Below are 25,596 nucleotides of genomic sequence, written 5' to 3' on the forward strand. Positions count from 1 at the left end.
AAGAGGAAGTCCATTTATTCGTTAACATTTGCGAAAATAATTGCCTGTCACTTAACGGAACGTCCTTTGCCCCAGAAACACTCGCTCTTCAGCACTTTTTTTTTTTTTTTTTTTTTTGAGCTGCACGCTTTGAAATGCCACTTATAATTTTTAGTCCCTGAAGGGCTCATTCTCAGCTGCTGTGACGTGAGTGAGGGAGCTCACTCCACAAGAGGACACTAAACGTCCTGTCACTTTTGCTGCAAGGAGAGGAGAGTGTATTAATGGTGCTGCTGGAGGCCTCCAGCAGGCAGGTAGCAGCTGTGAGGTGGGAGTTGTGGGGTTTTACAGGGCTGCTGCTCCTCTGCAGCCTGCCCTACACCTCTGCTGGGCTTCCCACTGGTGCTGGGAGAGACCATGGCTGCAGGACCCAGTGCCAATGGGCCCGTCTATGGTCAAGGAGATGAGGCACATGAGGTAGCTCCAGCCCCACTATCTGAGCTCCAGAGATTGTCTTCTGCTCCCAGTTTGCTAGCCCTGCTTTCAGCCCCCATGAAGGTAAAAGGAAGGCTGCACGAAGCCAGGCATGCACCAGGCAGTGAGTCCTGGAAGGAGGAGGAAATGCTCTCGGGGAGGTGGAGGAGCAATGTCTCAGGAAGGGAGTCGGGAAAGGTTGGAGATCTGTATTCTTCAGCTCAGCGTTCTGTGCCCATTGTCCCCCTGACTACAGCCAACACCTCCACCAGTGCCTGTTCATGCCATGGGTAACACCCTGCTACAACTTTGTCCTTCACGCTCACTTCTCCCCACCATGCCCAACACTTCCTTTGCCACCACAACCACCCCCCACCAAGATGGATAATATAAGCCAACCTGCCCCTTAGCTTTGGGGATGCAAAATTCAGCTTGCCTACATGACCAAAAGGCTTTGAGGAGCCCTGCCTGCTGGGGAAGATGAGTTTGCTGTAGCAGTTAACCAGAGAATCTGAGATACCTTGCCAGGTCCCCTAGAATAAGCGGGAGCAAAGGAGTGTGCATCCCCCAGTATCAATGGACATCTGCCCCCTTGCACCTCCTGGGCTGATGCTGCTGTCATATCTTTCACTTCAACAACTGTGTTGTCAGCTGTGTTGAATTTTTATTGTTTCTCAGGTGTATGAATTCCCTGGTCCGTTCCCAGGGCAAGGAGTGCCACATCTCCTGGGGGTGGATAGCTGCCAATGTTGACTTACGAGTGCGTGGAGCAGGAGATAAGCGATGCCCTGCTGCTCGGGCCCCTCACACCTTGTGCCGAGCTTCTCGCCTGGGGCTCCAGCTGCAGGGCTGGGAGACAGGGCGAGCGTCACCCAACATTGGCATGCGTCATCCCCTTGGCTGTGGGCAGGGACAGCCACGTTCCAGGGAGAATGCGGAAGGAGCACACCTCTGCAGCTGGCCTGAGGAATGAAGAGCGAAGCAACTCCTGCCTGAACAGGACTTTTGCTGAGCAGCAAAGAAGGACACTGCCACCGATGTGCTCCAGGTATTGTCTGCGTTTGAGGTGCAGCCACTACAATCCTACCCAGTTGCACCAGCAATGGAATTGGCCTCTATGGCTTGGGACAATCCAGTCAGTGTAATAACGCTTGACAGGATCCTGGCACCATAAGCCAGCGTCATTCCAGTGGGTCCAACAGACTCGTGGTAGCTCACAGCTGCTGGGAATGGCTGATGAGATGTATTTACTTTTCAGGGGTGCAAGCTTTCAAGTGTTTGTAAGTGTTAATCGCTGCTGGTACAATGCCTTGGGAAAGTGGGGTGAAGAGCTGGGTTGGGCAAGTTAATTTGGGTTGGGCTTTCCATGAGGAGCAGGATTCCTGGTTTGGGAAGACTGGAGATACTGTCTCTGTTTGCTTCTTGGGCAAGAATTTTATGTGTTTCAAGATTAGATGACTGTCTTTTTGCTTTCGGGTGCTGTGGTGTTAAGAGGGAAAAGTGTGTGGGTGAGTGTAAATCAGCTCTGTGCAGGGAGAGCTGCCTGTTTACACCAGGGGATTTAGGCTTCCAGATATTTAATTTCTAGTAACTGTACTTCAGCTTGGTGAAACATTTCAGTCTTGAAAAGGCTCTTGTGGATAATGAGACTATGGGGAGGCACCACTCCCAGAGAGCCTCAGACTGGGGAACAGGAGTGGATGGGGACCTTGCTTTGGCAGTGCAATTAATGAGCAAGCAGGTAGCCAGCATTTGCAAGAAAATGCTGGGAGAGAGCGGGATAAAACAAAATGAGAGAGAGGTTTTGTTGCCTTCCTTGAAACCAAGAACGAGCAAAGCTCACCTAAATTTAAAATGTCCCACCTGATATGTCATGGGGTGAGGAACCACAGATGGCAGAGGGTGGGGGAGGTAGGAGGTGGTTCTGCTTTGAGGACCCAGGGGGTGCCTGGAGAAGGCTTGTGCCCCACAGCCAGCTCTGTAATGGCTCTGCAAACCTGGTAGGAGCCTTGGGCACCTCTCTCAAAGGTGTCCCAACAAAGGAGCAGAGAGGCAGTGTGACCCATATCCTGTGTCCTGATTCAGAGGGCTGGTGGTGTCAAGGAGAGCTGGGTTAGTGCTGAAGGGTCCACAACTTATCTCCAGATCAGGCTGGTGCCCTCAGTTGAGGTGTCCTGTCCCCCATGAGCAGATAGAGCTGCAGACAGAGGTAATGGAGAGACCTTTGCAGCCAAATTGCAGCTTGAGTCTTGGTGGCCGGTGCCACAGTTAGGACCACCCTATGTGTGTCCCAAGTGTTCTCTTTTTTTTTTTTTCAAGATTTCTTTTCTGACAGGCTCCACTGAGCATTGTCAGGGTGGCAGCCCCAAACTAAACGTCTTCCAAGGACATCAGACATAGCCCGTGCCATAACCCACTCCTACAGCAGCATCCCCTCCATAGGAATGTTCAGGAAACATCTCCAGTGTACTTATAATTTCCCTGTGGGTGAGGACAGTGAGGTAGGGAACCCATGCTGTCTTGGCGGGGCATTCACAGCTCTGTGGGCTCTCAACAGAAAAGAGAAAAGTAGCTTTTCCTCAACCAGTGGAGAGAGGTATCTCCAGAGGGTGACCAGGGTCAGCCATGGTCTGGAGATGTTTGTATTTATAAACTAAGGAGGAAATGGATGCCAGAAGCCCCCATGGTTTTGAGGGTGGTGTCAGGAGAAAACTCATCTGTCTCCTCCCTGTACTTCCCCTTGCTGCTATCTGCAAAGTGAACATACAGCTCAACACGTGTTCCCTGTCTGCTGACCCTCTGCTGGGGCTGTGGGTCTCTCTGCAGCACAGGCTCCCTGAGCTGCAGAACTGGACCAGGATGGAAGAAGCCCATGGATGGACCCAGTAAAGAAAGGGGCATTGGTGCTGTCACCTGCCCTGACTGGTCCTGCCCCTGGGGGGTGGGTGCAGGTGCTGCACCCATCCTGCACAGATTGGTGTCCTCGTCACCTGTGCCAGGAAGAAAGACCAACTCCCGTCTATGGCAGCTCCTCTTAGGATGAACTTTCCCCTCTAGGATGCTGCAGGGAGAGTGATGTGAAAGACACGGGGAGCAAGACAATTTGACACTTATCCATCTGCCATCGCAGTGCCTGTCACCACTGGGTACATGGGAGGGGACCACTAGTAAAAGGCTGCAGAAGCAGCCAGGAGGGATGCTCACACCACAGAGCTACGGGGAGGTCCTCCCTGCCGAACCATGGAGCCAAAGCTCCTGTGGGGTCTGCTGGGAAACCTTAACCACATTCCTGCCTGTCTCCTGTTCCCCACTCACACCTTCTCAACCCTGTTAATTATTACAAGGGAAGCAATGAAGGCCAACGTGCACCAAAGTCCAGCGTGAGAGAGAAAATCAGCAGTTTGCTCGCAGCCATGAGCCAGCCAACTCCGGCCACCACGGAGCTGCCCACGCTGCCGGGGGACACGACAGCGGCCTTTGGTGTGGCAGACATCATTGTTGTGGTTTTTTACTTCGCCTTTGTCCTCTTCGTCGGGATATGGGTGAGTCCCCGAGGTGACTGGATTTAGGTCTGCCTGAGGTGGAGAGCCTTTGATCCTCCCTGGATCCCTCCTGGGTACAAACGTGTTTCCCTGCAAAGGGCATCCTCTGCACACACCGTTATCCCATGGCCTATTGAGCAGGTTTGTGGGGTGACAGTGGTATTCCTGTGAGCCCTCATTCCTACACCCACATGGGGACAACCAAGGGGTCATTCCCTGAAGGTTGTTCTGGGGATGATGTCTACCTCTCATGCTGCAAAGTAGTCTTATGTTGGGGTGTGGGCAGGCAGGGGGCAAGGGCAAGAGAAAAGCTGGGGTTGAGGGGGAGAAGAATGAAATGGGATTTTAAAAAGCTTTGTGAAAATTGTTACTAATTATTTTTTCATGTTCTTTTGTGAAGGCCTCTTTCATAGAGACCTACAATCTTCTCACTGGCTGAAGTGTTTTTTCTCATTCCCAATTCTCACATTGAAGGAGAAGTCATTAAATAGGTACAAGCAGCTTCTTTCCAAAGCTGGACTACCAGAAACCTGCACAAAGAGAGGAAAAACAATGAGTGAAACTTGGCATACTTAACAGATACACAAGACAATCTTTGGATGCTTAGACCAGGCATTCAGGCTTCTTCTGGCTTGGTGGTAGTGCTGCTCACCAGCCTGGGTGCTGCCATGTGCATAGGCATTTTGCAGCAAACCGTTTTATTATGGTCCCTGACTGCAAGCACAGTCAGCCTCAGTCACATCAGAGGACTTGTTTGGCCTGTGGACATCCTATTGCTCTTGAAATCCCTGCAGTTCTCATGCAGTTCCTAGATGGGGCTGGTGTGATGGGGCCATGCAAGTGTGGGGGCTGCTGGAAACTCTGAAGCAACAGCAGTGGGATGAACAAGGCAGCAGGAGCTGCAGCAGGGCATTGCCAGCCATCCTGGAGTGCACCTGCATGTCACACCCAAATGCAGTCCTTGATGGCATCCCATGGGATACAAGGTTGTCTTCTGATTCTCACCCCTGTGTCGTGTTCTTCCTTATTTGGCTCTGAAGGTATTTTCTAGGGGTGCCAGACAGTGTGGAGGAAAATGTTTCCTCTTAATACATACTGTCATTAGAAGGTGGTCAACCTATCTTGGAGGTGCAAACACATATCTCCACATGGCTGAGAGCAGCCAAACCCTTAGATTTCTCAACATTAGATGCCTTTCACAGAGGCCCTGCTTCAGCCTGCGTCAGAGCCACGCGCTGCCTGTCTGTGCCGCTCTGAGTAGCGTGAGCCAGTTGACTGCAGTGACACCAAAGGGAGTAGGACTAGGGTGCTGCAAGAGGTTGCTCACAGAACGTTTCAAGGCTACTGGGGTGGGCACTGAGTCTGACTTGAGGGCAAGTGTATAGAAGAAACATTTATTTGTTTTTTCCCCTGTGCTTCCAGTCATCGATACGAGCAAGCCGGGGAACCATTGGAGGCTATTTCCTAGCTGGACGATCAATGACTTGGTGGCCTGTAAGTGAAAAGTATCTCTCTCTCTCATGATTTGAAAGCAATTCCAGATGTAAGGAGAGCAGGTCTAGTGAGGGGACCTGGTCCATACGTATTTCGACTGTAGCCTTGAGATGAAGAGGATCCACCAGGAATCATCCCATAGAGCTTTGCAAATGGGCTACAGCATGGAGCTGCTGGGCCAAAAGGATAGTTCAACATCTTCAGGTTTTGTCAGCTCTCAATTTCTCTGCTGAAGTCAGCAATAAAAATATTCACATTGATGGAAGTGAGGGAATGCTGACTGCCTAGCTGGGTTTGAAACTCTTTGGTCCCAAGTCACCAAAGGTACAGTTGTCCCCAAGCCAAGAGAGCATTAGGTAATCTAGGAATGTTCCAACCAGTAAAAAGCATTTAGAGACTGAAGAAAAAATAATCCCAAAGCCCAGGACTTTCTAAGCCCTTGCTATTTGGAGTAAAGTTGAGATTATTGACTAATGATGTAAAGAATATAAACTTCAAACCACTGAAGTATAAATCTTCACTCTGAAGAAAGAAAAAGATCTATTGAAGGTGCCTTTTCTTGGGAGTGAAAGGTACATATAAAGATAATTTAAAGTTTGAAAGGAATAAAAATGCCACAGGAATAAAGATCCTTCTCAGCCAATGCCAGACTCTAGCAGCATATATCTCTCCAGTGAGTCGTGGGTAACAGAATACACTTCTCAACCAAAACATTGTATTTTTTTTTCTTTTTTTTTTTTACCCTTTGGATATACATTGCCCATAAATTCACTAGGCTAGATTTTCACCCTCTTCCATCAGAAACAAATACACCTTTCTAAAATCTGTTATTTCTTAAGCATTCTTTATACTTCTGTCTCAAACAAGTGACATTTAATGGAAAAGCTTAGCTTAGGAGGGGAAAAATTAAAAGATACTAAAATGAAACATTTTTGCCCCAACTTTGTAATTTTTTTTCCTTTTTTTATTTTTTGTTTCTTAAAGAAAAAAAAAAAAACAAAAAAAAAAAACCCACAACAACAAACCCCAAAGCATTCTCATTGCTTTTGGCTCCAACCACAGATGGCCACAGAGTCTATTAGGTACAGGTTGGCTCTTGACTCTCCTGACTTACCATTCTAGGTTCAAAGCAACCTCTAATGCTGTTCACTTTTCAATTTTGTTTGTTAGAGATCTGGTTCCACCTTTGCAGCACTCCTGCAGGCTCAACTCTTCGTGGCCTTCACCTTGAGTACATGACTGGCTTACATGTATTTTATTTTTTTTTTACAGGGGTGATAGATCTCTGCTATGGGGTAGGCAGTCTCAACTCAACCCTGGTATTACATTGCTGCTCCTGTGCAATGTATATCTTCTGTATTTCCATGTCTGATATAGATATCAGGAAAACTATTTACATCTTTTGAGAACACCAGTCCTTACCTCAGTTGCAAATTCATGTTGAAGCAGCCAGCTCTATAATCAGGAGTTTTCTTAGACAAGAAAGCAGAGCTGCTGGCAGGAGTGTGTGGGTGCTGATGCTGTATTAATGTTTTACCTTGCTCAAAGGTGAGAAGCAGATCAAATTCCATCATTCCTTGTTTCACATGTAGCAGTACTACAGAGAGAAAAGCTCCTTGTAGGCAATGTGGCTAAAAGCAAACTTTCTCTAGAGACAAAAGGGCTAGACTTGTCCTTTGGGTAACTTCTCATTTGACCCTGAGAGAATTTGATGCTGGCATAACGAAAGGAGGTGAGGCTTTGTGCCAAATAAAAGTGGTAATTAAGTCAGATAGTCTTTGCCCTGTTTAAAGTGCCTTGGAGCTTGCATTCTTCCAATTAGGGTGTCAATGAGCCATGCTGGGGACAGCCTACCATGCCCACAGCCTACAGTTAAAGTTAAGCTGAGGCATTAGCATTTTCCAGCCTACTACAGAGCTGAGTATCTTTGAACCTATGTGTAGTCATAAAACACAGAAGACCTGCATGTTTCTAACATCATCCATGCTATGGTTCAGGAATCTTCTCCCTTAGAAAGGGCTCCCAGAGAGCACGCCTGTCACCATAGCTGTGTAAACCACCACATGCATGTTCAGTGCAAGACTTAAAAGAGACTGGCCTGTCAGCAAGACGTGGGGAGGCAGAGCAAGGGTCAGCAAGGCTGGAGAAGGCATGCTGCTGGCTGACTGACAAGGGAATGGAGAAATCCATCACATTTCATGGACACTGAAGTGTCTGTGGCTGCCACCAGACTTCCCTCACCCTGCTGTAGTCCCCATAAGAGGTGTGTATCTCAGAACCACTGACAAAGTGAACCCTGATTCTGAAATTAAGCTTTGCATTGGAATGGGGGCAGTGGAAGGGAGCAGACACACACACTTTAAGATATAAAAAAGTAGTTTTATTTAAAAGGAGAAGGAAACCCCAACTCCCCATTAACACCCAGTTATCTCCCTACGAGGAAGAGAATGCCTGGGGAAAATGCTTGGGCTGATACAGAAGTTCCTTAAGGTGACTTTCTGGGTTTTGTGCCTGTGCCCTGTGTTTCAGATTGGAGCATCCCTGATGTCAAGCAACGTGGGCAGTGGTTTGCTCATCGGCCTGGCAGGCACTGGAGCAGCTGGGGGCCTTGCTGTTGGAGGATTTGAGTGGAATGTAAGATTCAGTTATGTTATCAACTCAGATGTCACTCTTTACAAAGGGACTGGGAGTTTGTCTCCAAAATCAGATGCTAACAGTATTAGCAACTACAAGTTCTCAAACCTCAGGAGAGAAGCCTCTGGACATTCAGGTAGCCTTAACAACATGAGATCTTTATTTTAGTTTAAGTGGAATCCACTAAAATTATTAGCTCTTTGACCTTTCCAGAAGCACATGGCTGTATTTTTAAGCTTTAGTCTGCGCTCATCAAGATTAAAATAAAAGGTAATGAATGCTGAAAAGGTACTTGGATAATCACAAGATCCTGGGTACAGGGAGTTTGAAAAAAAGCAGTATGTGCTCCTAAATTCAGTGTAAAGCCATGAAAATTGAGAACACTGCTTTCACCTATCAGCTGCCAAAACATGACGCCTCTGGGATGAACATCTGGGTGTGAAGGCAGGTCTTGTTCTGCCCTATTGAAGTGGCCTGGAAAATTGCCACTGACACCACACAGAGCATGAAAACCAGGCCCTTTGTGTGTGATGCTAATGAAATTTCTTAGCTGCAGTGATGAGGAGTGAGATTAGTGCCAGCCTCACAATAAACATCACTCACCTAACTCTAAATCTCTTGTCTATATGAGCAGAGGCTGCTAATAGCACGAGATACTTGCCAAGCACAGGCAGGGCCCACCAAAAGCTCTTTCCTGAGATATCTGTTTACTGTGCTGTTGGTTTTTTTTCTAAACCATTAAGATCATCTTTTAAGTCCTTTGTGAAGAAACCAGAGCCTGTGTCCAGCCTGGTGCATGTAGGACATACCAATATTGCTGAATTTTAAGTAAATCTATTCAAGTCATTTTAGAAGCCCGTGAAAACAAGATTGTATGTCAGGGCAAATCTAACTTCATGAGTTTAGGTTAATTTCTTTCAGATTGGAAAGGGAACTTAGATATGCCATTATTCTCTCCCTTTGTCATGGGACATCACTCAGCTGCAGGGATCATATGAGCATCTTTTGTCTAAGCCAGCCTCTGTCACTGCAGAGGCCATGGCTGTTCTCCTCGATCATTCACAGTCTCTGTTCACAAGGCTCAGTTTCATTTCTGATAACTTAAATAACTGGTCAAAGTAAAATCTGGACTAATGTAAGGTACTTGGATGAAAGGTAATGGACTGAGACAGCCAGGAGGTGAGGTTTGATAATCCATTGACTTTTATTTATGTTCAGGATCTCCTGTTTGGGCTTTTGCTGGATTTCAGAGAAAAAAATACATGATAGGAGATGCCTTTACACCTTCCAAAGGCCCTTCACCTGTGGCAGAGCAACTGAACTGCCCCTTTATCTACCAGTGACAGAAGCACATCTGCATCAGCCTGCAAGGAGAACATCCCAGCAGAGTCTTGCTGTTGCTTATTTTTATGCTCTGCAGGGACAGTCTGCTACCTCAGCCTCATCACTTGCTAATCAAGCAACCAACAGATGCTCCCATCCTTCTCTGAATCTCTTAACTCTTCGCTGCCACAACATCAGTGGTTTCACAGGCCCCCAAATACAGCACGCTCTTTCAGAGATCCAGGGCAATAGAATATACCATCTTGCCTAAAAGACTGGGAGATGGAACAGGATGTGCCACTCATGACAGAGAGAGACAGGGCTTAGGAGGATAACCTCAAAAGCTTCTAATTATATTGTCATAATTCTTCCATTTGCCATCTCATCTTCTGAGCAGTGACAAAAAGTCAGACTGCTTCCTAAATATATGGGATGGCACAGTATCCTTCTGCTTTCTTAGGATGTCTGCTGAAAGAGGAGAGGAGAAGGATGCTCCCATGTGTTGAATCATGTGCCTTTATTTTCTCTGTCTCCTTAACAGGCTACCTGGGCGCTTCTGGCTCTTGGCTGGATCTTTGTGCCTGTTTACATTGCAGCAGGAGTTGTCACCATGCCTGAGTACCTGCAGAAGAGATTTGGAGGGCAGAGGATACAAATCTACATGTCTGTACTGTCCCTCATTCTCTATATATTCACCAAGATATCCGTATGTATCCAACTGAAGACAACACTTGTGTCTAGGGCAGGGGTAGGTCATCCTGGTACAACACAGGGCTGCTTAAGAGATAACTCAGATGTCCTTGAAAGGACCAGCTCAGCTACCAGAAACAGTAGCAGTGTGTTAGTGTGCTGCTTTGCTCAAGTAAATACCTGCTTCTCTATTGATCATGGAGACTTATCCTGAGAGAGAAAGCTCTCATTAAACAGCAATGCACAGTGAGAACTTTGCAGGGATATGGCAGCTAATTACTAAACAGTAAAAGTACCATACGCTGTCTGCATGCTTTTCCTCTTCTATCAGATCAAACCTTAGGTAATATAGACAGGGGAACTGCAGCATTACCCCATTTGAGGATCTGACTGGCTGCATCTCGTGGATGCAAAATTCTTTTAAATTATCATAAATCTTCTGTTGTATTGTAGCTGAGTTTTCAGCATTAGAGATGTTATGGTTATTCCTCTCTCTTTCTATCACTTGTGTTGTATAAAAAGGGTATGGTGAAAGGGAGGTAGGTTTTGGCTTAAGACAAAACTCATCATCTTTCTTGGACTGCTTGTAGCATTGTACCCTGCTAGTAACCAAAAAGTAATGTAAGCTACTGGATATTTCCCTTCATTTAAAATCCATTAATAAAGAGGCAGAATTTACGCTCAGATATTGGCTAAGAACTACCTGTGTCCTTGGAAGGAGAGGGCTGTATTTCAGAGTCCGTTATAGGGACTGAAAATGTCAATACTTTGTCTCCAGCTGATTGTCCCATGGCCAGTACAGGTCAGTTTTTACTAGACCCTATTGAAGTATTTAGATATCAAATTGTGCTGGAGATGAGGCACCCATACACATTTTACGGTTCCTGAGAGGTGCATTAAGAGCAGCTCCAGGCTGGGAGTATGGGATGCATCTCCTCCTGTAATGGCCAGCTCTTGGTCATGTCACCCATTTATGTCACCACTGCCTTCAGGAGATTTGATCTGTGGGATTGAAGCATTGCCCAGGATGAGGTCTTGCAAAGAGGCATTTGAAGCCTCTTTACCCCTGAGGGGTAAACGGTAGTTTTCTCCTGCAACAGCATCAAAATATGCCCAACTACACAGTCAATGTATGTGGTGAAAACAGACCAGTCTTTCAAAATGACCTTCAGCAGAGCAGTATTTTCCAATGCATTTCAGAGCAGGACTCTGGCCTCAGTCACTGCTGTTTCATCTCAGTGGTTTCTCCTCTGTGCAGCTAATTCACGCGTGGCTGACGGATGTGGCTGGAGGAGTTTATGGGCATGACAGGTGCTTTCTATTAAGCAGTGCTATTGTTTGTAGAGAGCTCATTTAGCGGCTGGCTGGACAGCAGGCAGTTGGTTACAAGAAGGATTTTTCTCCCTGTGCTTTTTACCCAAACATAGGTTAGCAACTAGAGCACTGCAGAGTCTTCCCTGCTCACAAAGAAAAGCAGAGATCTCAATAAACACTCTTGTCAAAGGACTGATCCTGCATGGCTACAGAGGTGTTCCTATTTCCTGCTGGGAAGTCAAAAACCAGAAGACCCAGTGGTTCCTGTGGTGTGAAGACAGTGGTTGTCTTGTCTCAGGGTTGCACTTCACTGGGTGCTTGCTTTTAAGGTGCTTATTTCAGGCACAGCAAACAGAAATCTTGCCCCATCCCTTCCATCTCCCTTGGCAAATGTCGCCCCATACCAGATTTGCAGGTGTCCTTCAAATTGATTTCCCAACATACATATCTCCCATGTCACCTTCTGCATTTGAGTGACGTTATCTTTACAATTCTCGGTTTCACCCAGTTTCTGGTTTCACATTCTCTGCCAGCAGGTCCAAACAAAACAAAGGCAATGGGGGTTTCTGTATTTCTAGTGAGGTCCTCAGCAGGTATAACCCATTTTTTTGGAGTCATTCTAGTATGCTGAACTGCATGAATAGAAAAGCAAGCTGTTGACCTTTTTCAGATAAATAAATCATGGCACAAGATATCAGTGATTCTTTAAGGGTCTTTCAAGCAGGAGTGTCTCCTGGCCACTAGGCCACCAAGATATAGTCTTGAGAAGAACCTGGTCTCTGCTATTTGCCCTCCTTTCCCTCCTGTGTCTGCCTGTGGTTATATGGGCTCCTGCTCCCCATGGAAGTCTTCACTTCCAGCCAGCAAAAGGAGTGACAGTTTCCACCAATACCTCTCTGTGCCAGTGAGGGTTACATGCCAGGAAGGCTGCCTGTAAGATTTATTTTGGTGGCTTAGTCTCTTGGCATAGGACCTTGATTTTCACCCTCTTGCTGCCCCAGCTCCCAGATACTGAGCTCTGACCTGGAGGAAGTATTTTCCTTACACTGAGAACAAGAAGGTTCGCAGCCAACAGCCCCATGCTCTCACCTCTTCCACTTCACCTTCGTGGTGTCCTCCCTCGTCAATGCTTCCAGCCGCAGAGGGCTGCAGGCTGCTTTATTAGATTTCACTTGCACAAAGCACTACTAATGCCAGACTGACCTTGGTTTGGTTTTTTTTTATTCCAGACAGACATTTTTTCTGGAGCATTGTTCATCCAAATCTCTTTGGGTTGGAACCTCTACTTGTCCACTGTGGTCCTGCTAGCAGTGACTGCTGTCTACACCATAGCCGGTAAATAGCTGATTTTAAAAGAAAAGTTATAAACTGGAGCCTAAGATAGGATTTTCCCCTTTCCTCCGTAGGGGAAAGTATTCAGGTCCTGGTCTGAGGGAGTGATTCCCTTGATTGCTGGTTTCACTCTCACTCCCAGCTGTTGGAGACCTCTGGCTATTTCCCTCTCCCCTCCTGGCTCAAGGGAAACTGGTATGGGGGGAACATCATTGTTTTCTGGGATATTCTCCAATGCTACAGAAGGCTGCCATCTCCCTCTGTACAGAGAGCTACCACCGCCCATATTTGCTCTTTTATTTTCCTCTTTTGCAACATTAGTATCTTTAGATATTAAGATGTTGAGATGCCGCCAAATCCTCTCGAGAACATGGACAGGCCCTTCTGGCCTTTCTTCATGGGAGGGCTTGTGATAGCTATAGGGTCCTGGGGACCAGCTCAGTGCCAAATTTTCCCAATGGGTCTGTCCTGAAATCACAGGGCTGAGGCCAAAGAAAACCATTTTCCAGGTGAGGTACCTGTTTCATTGTACATGGTAATGCACTCTGCCTGTTGTCTCTTGTTCTCCTGACAGGTGGTTTAACGGCTGTGATATACACAGACGCGCTACAGACCCTGATCATGGTGCTGGGAGCTTTGGTCCTCATGTTCATAGGTAAGGGGAGCCTTCAGTGACTTCATACACTAGTTTAATGGTCCCAAGGCCATTAGACCTTAGCAGGGTACCTCACCCTTTCATGTATGGTGCAGAAATGAGTTTTAACCACTCACAGAAGTGGTGACAGCACAGCTCTCATTTGCCAAGTCATCAGACTTGCTTCCTCCTTTGCACTAACTGTATGGAGGTGAGGTTCTGGATAACTTCACCTTGCCTGTTTGGGTTTACCTGGAGTTGCCAAAGAGCTTGCAACACGGCATGCCCAGAGCCAAATGCAGCTCTCACTATGTTCATGTAAATTCAGAGTAACTCTGCTGACTTTTCCTGTTGACTTTGGGAGTTACTGTGGATTCATCTGGGTGTAACTAAACATTATAAAAAATAAACCAACAAGGAACTGACCATCATCAGTCTTTGCTTTAAGCCTTCTTGGCAAACAGAAATGTAGATATATCTTTTTTTCATGTCATACCTTCCTGCTCCAGATCTTGGAGGTTGTATGAGCAAAGATTAGATGCTGAGGACATTGTGGGGATTAGGATCATGGAGATTTTTCTGCATTGATCCTCTTCCAGGATGTACTGTTAAAACCACAAGGAATCTGGGCAAAATCCAACTGACTCCTGTAGAAACCTTGACTGCCAAAAGTGAGGGTGGAATAGAAAGAAAAGAGATGAGAGGAAGATAGGAGAAGAGAAAAGTAATCATGAGACTCAGATAAGGAAATAACTTTGCAGGATTCACCAGACCTTAAATCACTGGCATTTCCTTTTCAGGATTTGAAAAAGTGGGCTGGTATGATGGACTTCAGGAGAAATACAGCACAGCAATACCAAAGATCATAGTCCCAAACACAACCTGTCACCTCCCACGTGCAGATGCCTTTCATTTGTTCAGGGATCCAGTCACAGGAGACATTCCTTGGCCTGGCCTTATATTTGGCCTCTCTGTGCTGGCTCTTTGGTGCTGGTGCACTGACCAGGTAAAGAAAGTCTTTCCCTCTCCAGGCCAACCATGATGCTATTATTTCCAGTCTACTCCTTAGTTTGTGTATTTGTGAGCTGAAACATGACTCTGTCTCACTGTGTGGGAGTTACTACCTTTTTAGAAGTCTAGACCAGAATATCTCACTCCCTCCACCTTCCCAACAAGCTGCTTATTTTGTGCCCTTCTTAGTGCAGAGACAGCAGGTTATTTTCTTCCATCTTTATCCTACTATGGGCTGTTCAGTACCAGGGGTCTTCATGCAGTTAGTGTGCCAAGGATATGGAAATGTGGATCTGGGGCTGGCTCTGTAGTGACCCTGTGTAGATCTCCAGCCAAGGCATTTATATTCCTAGAAGTCTCACATTTCTTATTCCTTTCCAAGCTACAAACAAGGATAACTGCATTTATTTCTCAAGACATGGTGTTTTTGTGCTTTAAGATGGAATAATTCTGAAAACCCACCACTGAACTTTTACCAAAAACACCCACAGTCTGCTTCATTCCTTATCTCTTGCTGCCATACAGCTGCTGTCTCCAGTCCTCAAGGTGGCTTCATTTCAGACAAGGGCAAAATGATTCCTGCAAAGGAAATTTCCACGCTGCCCTCTCCTGTAGCCTGTGTACTGAGCTCTGAGCAGTGGCAGCAGGCTGCAGTCAACCGAGATGGGAAAGTTGCTGTTGGCATGCAAAACACCCTGGGATCCTGTCGGATGAAAGTCATCCATGAGAATGAGACAGAGAGAGGATGGATCCTGCTCTCTCTGTAGTGCTTCTGTTTTAGTCTCTGCTCTCTTTCCGCACTGATTGCAGGTGATAGTCCAGAGGTCTCTCTCTGCCAAGAACCTCTCCCATGCCAAAGGTGGATCAGTGCTGGGAGGATATCTGAAAATCTTCCCTATGTTTTTCATTGTCATGCCAGGAATGATCAGCAGAGCTCTTTACCCAGGTAAGCTTTTCCATGTTCCTTGCTGCAGGGCTTTATACTGCCATGACCACTAATGCAATACAAGTCCTCCAGCACTTTTACACCTCAAAAACTGTTGTCCTGCAGGGATACTCGTATAGATTCCTGTTGTACACTGGTACATGGGTCCCATGCCCTTCCTCCACCTCCAGTGCTCCTACAGTGCCAGAAATCACTGGGAGTATCCATATGGAGCATATTTTGCCATTAGGGTTGTATAACTTCATGCTGTGGACATTGCATGCATCTGTCTATCTGGAGGAAATCAGTGAGATTAGATATATGGAGCACTGGGGTTGTCCTTCAGGTCCTATGAATTACTTTGATTAGGTATTTGGTGAGAGTCTTAGCAATCTGACAAACAGATTCATGCAGTTCCTGGTGGATTATGCAAAACAGCCTTCTTTTGTGAAAGAGCAAGAGTTCCCCTCATGTTGTCTCCCAAGGAGCTCTTATTGGTGGTTTCTCCAGAGCATGCCACTTCCCAAGAAGAATACCCCGATTAGGAGGACCACTCCTGGAGGAAAATGTGTCTCAAGTGCCTCTCTCCCATATCTCCTCAAATAGGAGTAACTCAGTCTGCAACATCCTTGGTAACCTAGCTGACAGGTTCATGGAAACAATCCAGTTCCCACAAATGACAAGACATCAAGGATTACAATTATGCAACATCCAGGAGAGTTATATCTGTACCCTGAATAGAATTGCAAAATATCCTCTTGAAGTTTCACCTTTATTTTATGATGTAAAATGTTCTTCAGCACCACTCATTCTAGCTGTATCCCAGCTCTGTCTCTGAATTTATACAAAACCACACAGGGCATCAAGATTAAACAATCTGTGGCTGAATGGGGTTTACACTGATTTCTTGTTATTTTCCTGTCTTCTACAGATGAAGTGGGCTGCGTGGTCCCAGACATCTGTAGAAGGGTCTGTGGAGCTGCAGTGGGTTGTTCCAACATTGCCTACCCCAAACTCGTGATAGAACTCTTGCCTGATGGTGAGAAATCTCTACTCTTGGGGAGATGGGCTTGAGCCATGCTCTGCGTGGGGGTATCAGACTGCCCTTATCCATCCTAGGGATGAGGAAATCTTACTCATTTGCCAGATATTAGGATGAAAAATGAGTGCTGAGAGGCCAAAGGTCTAGTCCTGATTTTCCTTCTCTTTTTTGCTCCCCCAGGGCTCCGAGGTTTGATGATTGCTGTGATGATGGCAGCCTTGATGAGTTCCCTCACTTCCATTTTCAACAGCAGCAGCACTCTCTTCGTTATAGACATCTGGCAACGGATCCGAAGAAAGGCTTCAGAGCAGGAGCTGATGATTGTGGGCAGGTCCTTACATTTCTTTATGTGTCATTGCTCTCATCATCTGTTTTGAGTGCAGCATTTCTATTCTTCACTCTGGACTCACTGAGAAAAATCTGGTGCCTAAAATATAGAACAGGAACGCAGCCTGGGGAAGAGCATTACATTTTCCAGCTTTATATCAGATAGACCTGGCCAAAGAGAAACACTGAGAGTGCCACTGAGCTAGGTAGATCATTGCCTCTGTCATCTCTAAACGTAACATAAATGCTGCCTTAAATGTAACTTTTAGAAAAGCCAAAGGTGCCCACCAGAGGTCTTTGAGAACATGTTATTTTTGCATCAGACAGGAGTGATACATTGCAATTACTCCTTTTTTCAGGGAAAAGTGCAGAAAGCTGGGCCTCATAGGTCTCTGTCTCTCTAGTAAGTTAGAGTGCCCTTTGCAAGCAAGCTTTGGTACTGCATTACATTAGGGGCATATAAAGTTCTCCTCTTGATGGCAGAATTTAAGCTGTGTCCTGTGTGTTTGTGGTGCTTTTCCTCTTCTGTCATGAGCATCAAGTTTCTGATCTTTATTGTGGGGTGACTGAAGGCTGCTCCAGCAGGGGGATTGGACTAGATGATCTTTCGAGGTCCCTTCCAATCCCTAACATTCTGTGATTCTGTGTGACTTTCTAGAAGAGAACAATTTTGTCTTTTCCTATGTACACAGGAAAAGGTTCTTAAGAGTGATCTGTGGATTTTTTTCTTAGGAAATTCTGAGAGCAATTGGAAGTGTGTTTTGCTGCAAAACTTTGTTTTCACGTGGACTCCACCACTTGCAGAGCTAATATAATTTTATCCTCATCTTCCAGAGTCTTTATCCTCATCCTTGTAGTCATCAGTATTCTCTGGATCCCGATCATTCAATCAGCCAACAGTGGCAAGCTCTTTGACTACATTCAGTCCATCACCAGCTATCTAGCCCCACCAATCACAGCTCTCTTCATCCTGGCAGTCTTCTGCAAGAGGATTAATGAGCCTGTAAGTGAAGTGTCAACAACCAATTGATATGCATGTTTATTTTAATAAAATAAATAACTAACTATCCCCTCACTACCCAGCCTTTGAGACTCTTTAAACTTAAAGCCAGTCCAGCTAAAGTGTGACAGTGAGGCAGCCTTTCCCTGGCAAGCATTAGTGGATCTTAGCCCAGTCTGAAGTGTATGTTTGCTTCCAAGAAGCCACTGCAAGTGGTACTTATTGGCAGTCTCCTTTGAAAGCACGAAAGGCAAAGTTGTTCCACACTTTAGGGATGACGTGTCAAAGTCTAGTTGAAGACATGTTGCTCAGAAGAGTTTTGCATTTTCTGTGCTCTATCTGTTCCATTTTCAAGGACAGAAAGAGAAAATGAGGATTTTTAACTGAAAACATCCTCCTTTGATGCATGTCAGTGTGCGTTTCCATCAGGCATAAAAGGTCTTGGTCTGAGAAGGAGCAGAAAAGAAAAGAAAATAAAAGAAGAAAACTTTAACCAAAGGTAACATGCAGTGACTTTTTTTTATGCTTGCCTTTTCTCAGGGTGCTTTCTGGGGCCTCATGGTTGGGCTAGCTGTTGGTCTCATTCGGATGGTCATCGAGTTTATTTATAGCACACCATCTTGTGGTGAGGAGGATAGAAGACCAGCTGTGCTAAAGGACTTGCACTACCTCTACTTTGCCCTCATCCTCTGTGTCCTCACTGCAATTGTCATTGTCCTTGTTAGTCTCTGCACCCCACCAATCCCTGAAGAGAAGGTAAGTGACTTGCAGTGGCACCCTAGTCTCAGAGTCCCCGTTTGGTTTCCAAGAATCTCTGAAACCTGTCCTTTCCTTTTTCTCCCATGGTTAAGAAATGGTGTGCAATACATATGCTCAAAGAAGCCCTTGCTCCTCAGCTTTCTATTCCCCAGGCTGCACAGTGTTAATGCTTCCTGAGGCACTGAGTACTTCAAATTGAGTGTGAGTCCCCATGCTGTGCCTAGAGCTAGGCAGACACCACAGCCCATCGTAACTGGAATAGAAAGACAAGAAGAAGGGGAAGGAGATGAAATTATATTACAGAGCACTGCTGTGGAGGAATTAAATCTATCTAATTGTAGCATCTAGCCTGTTTCAGCAAAGCCAGCATCAATCTTGCAGGCAAACAAGATTAATACCTTTTGCAACATGGGCATTTATGAAAATAACATTTTGTCCCAATGTAATCTCAATTACATTTAATAACTTTGAGTCAGGCACAACTTTCTTTTACTTAACATGTTAAAATAGTTCAGAGTTGGGAGGCTTTATACAATAAAACTTTAAATAAACTCTTCCCAGTCTCAAGTTTTAAAGCAGCTGTCAATTTAAAAAAACCTGCCATCTACCTCCAAACAAAGATTACTGAATAGATTCAAAAGACCTATTTTTTTCCGGGATAACTGCATGAGGAAATGAGGGTGATGCTATCATAGCATTTTCTATCTGTTGCTTCCTCATAACTTGTAAAGCATTAACCAGTTCCATCAATGTTTGATTGAATGTTAGTGGTGTCAAAGATACCCAGCTCCTAAAGATTGCGTGAAAGCAGGTGCTCAGATAGAGGAGAGGGTGGGAGAGAGAGACTGTCTTTGTGTCTGCTTCAAGATAAAGTCTCAGCTTTTATTAGCTATCAGAGGATCCACATGGGAGAGAGAAATACTGGCAAGGAGGCACCATTAGTTCTGCTGCTTACGTTGTTCACTACTGCTCAGGGTGGCCAGATGGTTGCCAGCAATTAATTACTGTGGTTTAATGAGTTCCCACTCATCATCTGACCTGTGATAACTAAACATGTGCAGTGCTCCCTGCCCACAGCAATAGCAAGATAAGATGCATTAACATAGCACTGGCAAACAGGGAACCTCATACCAACAGTTCAGGAAAGAAAGAAACTGGTCACGGCATTTACAGGTTTTCAGTCTGACCTCGGAGGTATAAAAACATTTAAAGCATGTTTTCAAGGCGAGGGGGAGTTCAGGATGAACACCTGCTGTAATAGCATTGGGGAAAGAGAGGTTATGAGCATCAGAAATTCTTTAGAGGAGATTTTCGGTAGAAATAGGTGACTTTATAGGTGCTGGACTTAAAGGACCTTATTTGACATATTCTTCAAAGAGACAAGGCTCAGAAAGGGTGGATTCAAACTGGAAGTTGTCCAAGGGGGAAATCATTGGACCATCATTCCTGGTGGCATGGTTTCTCATGGTGTCCTGCAAGCAGGGTTTGTCTCCTCATCTCAAGTTAGCCTGTGGCTGTGCTGAAATGGCTCAAGGACAGAAGGTTTTTGGGAAGGAAGGGCAGGAAGTAGAAATCAGGGTGGACATGTCAGGCTCTAACCCTCTGTGTAGAAACTAGCACCTGAAGTCTGTATTTGGACATTAGCAACCTCAAATTGCTGAGTTTTGGCATGAAAATGGGCAAACCTGTGGTGAAGAGCCTGTATGTCCCCATGACAGTGGCTGAAATGGGGAGGCTGGTAGCGGGTGTCCTGGCTGAGGATGTCTGAAGCCCTAGTGCTTCCTAGTCCCATGTGTTGGTCAATTCACTTTATGAACTTCAGGTATTTCCCCCATAAAAATTGCATGGAGCTAGTTCTGCTGGCCCTTATCTGTGCAGCACGTTGAGATGTAGTGATGAAAGAGCTGGGAATTGCGCAGTTTATTTTGTCAAGCAAAAGGAAAAGAAAAACAAGCCACCAAAGAAAAAGCCAAGGAAATACAGTGATAGATCATGCTTCAGCAGATGTAAATCAGCATAGCTCCATTGCCTTCAAAGACCAGGAGCAGCTGTTGAGCACAGTTATGCTGCTTTACACCAGCTGAGGATCTATGCTGGACAACTTTAAATATTGAATCTCAATGCTTTTCAGATAGTAAATGGGCAAAAGGAGAAAAGAGATTTGTACCTGTTGTTACAGTGGTACAGCTAATGTGCCTGGCTTTAAATGAATTACAATCCAAGAACTGCAAGCTGTAGCACTTTCTCCTGCTGTTTTGGACACTCTCCCATCCCTGTGGTGATTGATGCTGTGCTGGAAAACAAGTATGCAAAGAATTTGTTTGGTATGCTCCAGAGTTCGTATGTCTTCATTGTAGGTAGTCCATATTGTGTCACGCCGTCCTTGAAAACCCTGCAAAAGAGCTTACAATTAAATTTGAGACTGTGAAGCTGAAACACAACTGTCAGGTGCCAGATGGCATTTTGGAACAGAAGGATTTATTCTAGTGTACAAACAACAAAAGAAAAACTTTGCTGAGTTTGTACAAACTCCCTTGTCCAAGGAGAATATGAGGGTGAAAAGGGAGAGGAATAGCCCACAAAGCATGAGAGCTACACGAGCAGGTCACCTCCCCAGGGGTCAGGGCTCACACAGACAGGCTGATGGATTGGCAGTTCCACTTCATGAGTCAGGGATGTTTTCCCTGTGTCCTGAGGTCTGGCTTCAATGGTTCCTTTGGGTGCATGGCCTAGGAAGAGCACCAAGCTTGCTTTGGCTGGCCTGAACCTACACCATGCACTCCTGAGGTGCTGCAACTGAAACTCCGGCAGCTCCATTTAGTGCCAATGGCAGCAAAGTGTGTTCAGCTCCTGTGGCACCCAGGCACCCACAGAGGAACAAACTAGGTGGGGACACAGGGCTCCCTGAGCACTGCCCATGTGTGGCTCTGCAGTGGGGAGCAGAGCCACAGGGCTCCCCGGGACCCACCAAGCAGCTACCCCTCACTCTCTTACCCTTGGGCACGGCAGCTTCATGCAGCATTTCCTAGGACCAAGTCAATCATGCTAATGCAGGTCCCTTGTCAGCAGTTCTCCTTATTTATGTATTTGGTTGCTTTCTCCAAGCTTGCAAAACATGCCATCATCTGCCTCACCAGCCCATCCCTTTGTGAGTCTGTGCCAGGGAAGTGAAGCCAGCACCACCGTGGTGGCCTCCATGGCCACACAAAGCTGCCAGTCTGCCCTGGCACATGTCCTTCTGGCAGTGGCAAAGAGGAGAAAGGGAGACCTCAAGGAATTCGGACAGCCAAAACCCACTGCAGTGGAGCTTGAAGCTGGAGTGTGGGTGTGATGCTTCACCAAGGAGCCGTCTAGGGTGGTGGTTTGCTTTATTTGGCCAGAGTCAAAGGACCAGCCCCTGGCTGGTCAGTGAGATGATATGTGATGAGGTTACCTGTGTGTCTGTGCTGCTTTCAATTGGGAATTGCTCCCATCTGGCAGAGCCTGAGCCCCAGGTGAACTCCAGCCCTTGCAGATGTTGCTGCAATGATGTGAAGGGACAGTCATTCTGTGAAACATGGGAAGAGGAGGGGAAAGAAAAAAAGTTTTGGAAAGCCTTTAGTACCCTGAAACTTTGCTATGTTCCAGTGACATTTCCTAAGTGATTAAAAAAAAAAATAAAAAGAATCCTTGAGAAAGATGAGGATCATCAAATCAAAGCAATTTAGCACATCATGACAAGAAAGATTAGCCCTGCCCAATGCTCATCTTGGTTGAAAATGATTTAAATAAAGCTATAAATCTTCTGGAAATTATGCAACATTTTGTGTCAGCTGGAAAATCCTGCCTAGATTTGTGTGTGTAAAATTCAAAAATTACGCTCACGTTACTTTGTAAGTGACCCATTGGAGACATTCATTTCCATGTGGTCAGAGCAGGGAGGCAGCCACTTGTCAGGCAAATGTGTGACTTTGCCTGCCCTGCTGTCACCACTGCAGCTTCGCTGTCCTGGTCCCATCCTGCAGCTCCTCTGCAGGGCAGCCGATGGGCTGGAGCAGGAGAGCAGCCCATGGACCTGGGCAGCAGCATTTGAATGGGATTGATGAGCATGGTCCTTGCTGCCTGGTTCGGCCAGAGCACACAGTGGTTAGGAAGTGCTGATGCCACCAAGCTGCTTAGTGTGCCATGGTCAGCCAAAGAAGCAGCAGGCCTAGAGGTGAGAGAAAGTGGTGGAACAACTGTTGCCCCAGAACAGGTCTCTCGGCAACATCTTGGATCTGTCCCCCTCAAAGAGGGAGGTGACTGGCATGCTAGTTTGGGACTGACAGGCAATAACCTGTTTGTCCTCTGTCCTACTTTGCAGCTTGCATGCCTGACGTGGTGGACAAGACACAGAAAAGCACCTGCCATTGACCTGAAAAATTACGAGAATGAAGCAGCACAGATCCATCCAGCCAGCGGAGAGAGTGACCTGGTTGAAAGTGCAGATTCAGGCGATAAGGAGGAGACAGGTAGGCTGACTGTGAACAAGCACGCTCATGTGCATGTGAATGCACAGCCAAGATCTCATGCCAGTCCCTCTAAAGCTCATGAGATGCCTTCTGTTGCATCCATTGGAGTTGGGGCTTGTGTTTATGGGTATATCAGTTACAAGGATGTGAGAAATGAAAGTGTTGTGATTCTTGGTCCCCCTAACATATCTTCTAGCATTTACCTTCATGTTGCAATCCTCTGAATGGCTCAGAATAGCTGCCATTCCTGGGGAAAAAAAAAAAAAAGTCATGGCAGGCTCTGTAATTTCAACTTTCAGCACGTAACTGTGACATCCCTTCCTGTCCTCCTCATTACTAGGAGATAAATCCCTTGTATATGTGCTAGATGTGGCTCCTTCTTACCCTTGTGTGGGCTTTGCTGGCCAAACTCACCCAGTGATGCTGTAATGTAATGTACTGTATCAAAATAGTGTCATGGTCTGAAGGGACCATGAGACACTGAGGGCAGATGTGTGCACTTGGTGGATGTCCTACCGTAAATCTACAAGCCCAAATTTTCTCATTTACATGAAGCCAATAGTATCTTTCATCTTCCCTTAGGCTATAAGCCATGGACAAAGCTCAGATCCAAGTTGTTTAAATAGCTGTGTGTCCTACCAAGGGTATTTAATAAAAAGGAAGGCAAAGAGTTATATGAACTTAGAGGTATCAGGAGACAGAACAGTAGCAGGAGATGCTACATAGGCAAGTTCTTTTCAGAGTGGACAGAGGTATATTCTGCAAATCCATTTTAAAAATGCATTTTTTTCCTTTTGAGCTTAACCTTCCAAGGTTACAGAGCAGAAAAACTCAGAAGAAAGGCACATACACAAGATTTCTTCACTGCTTCCTTTTGCTGGTAAGTCCAAAGGACACTGGTACCAATTACAGCCAAGCTAAACAGAAATTAACAACTAAAGAAATCTCTTATTTTTTTTTTTTTCCCAATAGAGTAAGTTTGGGTTTAATTTCAATGAAGCCATCCAGCATTATTTATTATTTCTTATCAATTCCTAGTTCACTTGACTAGCTCAGATTTTTATAAACAAATGTCTTGGTATTTTGGTAATTAGTAATGATGGGAAAGGAAATGTGAAACACAGCAGTTGACAGTTTAATGAGGTTTTTTTTGTGGGTAACACCTTTTTCAAGGCCTTATGACATCCTGCATTTCAAAAAAAGGTTATATTTGGAAAGAGCAGCCAGTGAAATACACACGGCACGGGGCTGACAATTAAAACACATACTTCACCCAGCATGTCATGTAATAAATAAACCAGAATATCTCTAAATGGACCATCATGCTGTCAGGAATTTGTGAAAGTGGATGGAAGATAGGTCAGGGAGGAAGGGGAAGAGGTCTGTTAATTAACTAATGAACGACTGGTGTTGCAATCAACCAATTGTAATTAGGCTGTGCTATACATGGTTGAGGCAGAGCTTTCTTTCTCTTTTCCTTCCCCTTCCCCTTCCCCTTTCCCTTCTCACATCAAAGGTGCATCCCAAGACCCACTCCAGATTGGTCAATGCACATCCAAACTAGTGGAAGAAGGGAAAGAAATGTCCTGGCTAGATGATAATGCCCATTTTTTGGTCTGTTTCTCACAGCAGCCAAGCCTCCCTGCTGGAAAATGCTGTACTTGTGGTTCTGCGGTCTGTCCACTGGCCCCACACCCACTCTGTCCCAAGAGGAGAGAGCTGCCCTGGAGCAGAGACTCACCAGCATTGAGGAAAAGCCCCTGTGGAAGACTGTTTGCAATGTTAATGCTATTCTCCTGCTGACCATTAATGTCTTTCTGTGGGCATATTTTGGCTGAGGTGGGGATCAGGTAGCATGCAGTTTTGGTTTCTCTTGGGGGTCTTCATCTTCATGTCAAAGCCAGAGATGTCAGGTCACAGAGACCCTGGTGATGGTCACTGGAGGTGCCGGCACACCTTGGCGCAGCCCTTCCCCAGAGGCACTGCTTGCTGGAAATGACTGCAGGGTTCAGTTTCTCCATAAGATAAGGTGGGATCAACACTCAAAACTGGTCACATCCAGGATGCAGCGGACGTGTGGGACAGCATTGGGTGAAGTCAGGAGACTTGGGGACAATTATAAAGCTGCAGAGCCAAATTCAGCAAGGAGCAAAGGCTTTGGAAAGTCCATTTGTGGCATGGCCAGGTCCTCGCTCCCCGCATGCATCAGCTCAGATCTGACTTTACGCCGCTGCTTTTAGTAGAAGGACTTCTGGTTTACACTGGGGTGGGCAAGGAGACTTAAGCACTACCTGCAGGTTTTTTTATATGGCCAAAATACAGATGGGATTAGTGTGAGACCACTGGATTAGCTCAGCAGCAACAACCTTGGCTCCCACAGCCACCCCAGTTGGCATTGGCGGTGGGGACAGGGGCTTCCCTGCCCCCTCTAAGCCCCCCCACCCTGCCTGCTCTGCTGCATGACAGTGGGTCTTACAACAGCCTGACACTGTTTGCTCATCGGGCCAGTCCTGTCCCCTAACAGCATTACCAGCAATAAAGGTGCCTTAGTAACAAAGACAATTCTGACTTTGGGTTATTGTGGTTGTACATCCTGAACTGATGCACAAAGGTCTTCCTGGGACCA

The 25,596-nt window shown here is 46.0% G+C and overlaps 1 protein-coding gene across 1 annotated transcript; it reads left to right on the top strand.

Moving 5' to 3' along the window:
- Window positions 1-3,866: 3,866 nt before the first annotated feature.
- Window positions 3,867-24,808, top strand: SLC5A9 (solute carrier family 5 member 9). Its single transcript, XM_010163770.2, has 14 exons — window positions 3,867-3,995; window positions 5,418-5,489; window positions 8,019-8,123; window positions 9,988-10,152; window positions 12,680-12,785; window positions 13,357-13,437; window positions 14,217-14,422; window positions 15,238-15,373; window positions 16,284-16,391; window positions 16,575-16,725; window positions 17,556-17,724; window positions 18,262-18,477; window positions 22,823-22,970; window positions 24,600-24,808. The coding sequence occupies exons 1-14, from the start codon at window positions 3,867-3,869 to the stop codon at window positions 24,806-24,808; spliced, it is 2,001 nt and encodes a 666-aa protein (XP_010162072.2).
- Window positions 24,809-25,596: the final 788 nt, after the last annotated feature.

The sequence above is a fragment of the Antrostomus carolinensis genome, unplaced genomic scaffold (assembly GCF_000700745.2).
Source record: "Antrostomus carolinensis isolate BGI_N321 unplaced genomic scaffold, ASM70074v2 scaffold11562, whole genome shotgun sequence".
NCBI lineage: Eukaryota > Metazoa > Chordata > Aves > Caprimulgiformes > Caprimulgidae > Antrostomus > Antrostomus carolinensis.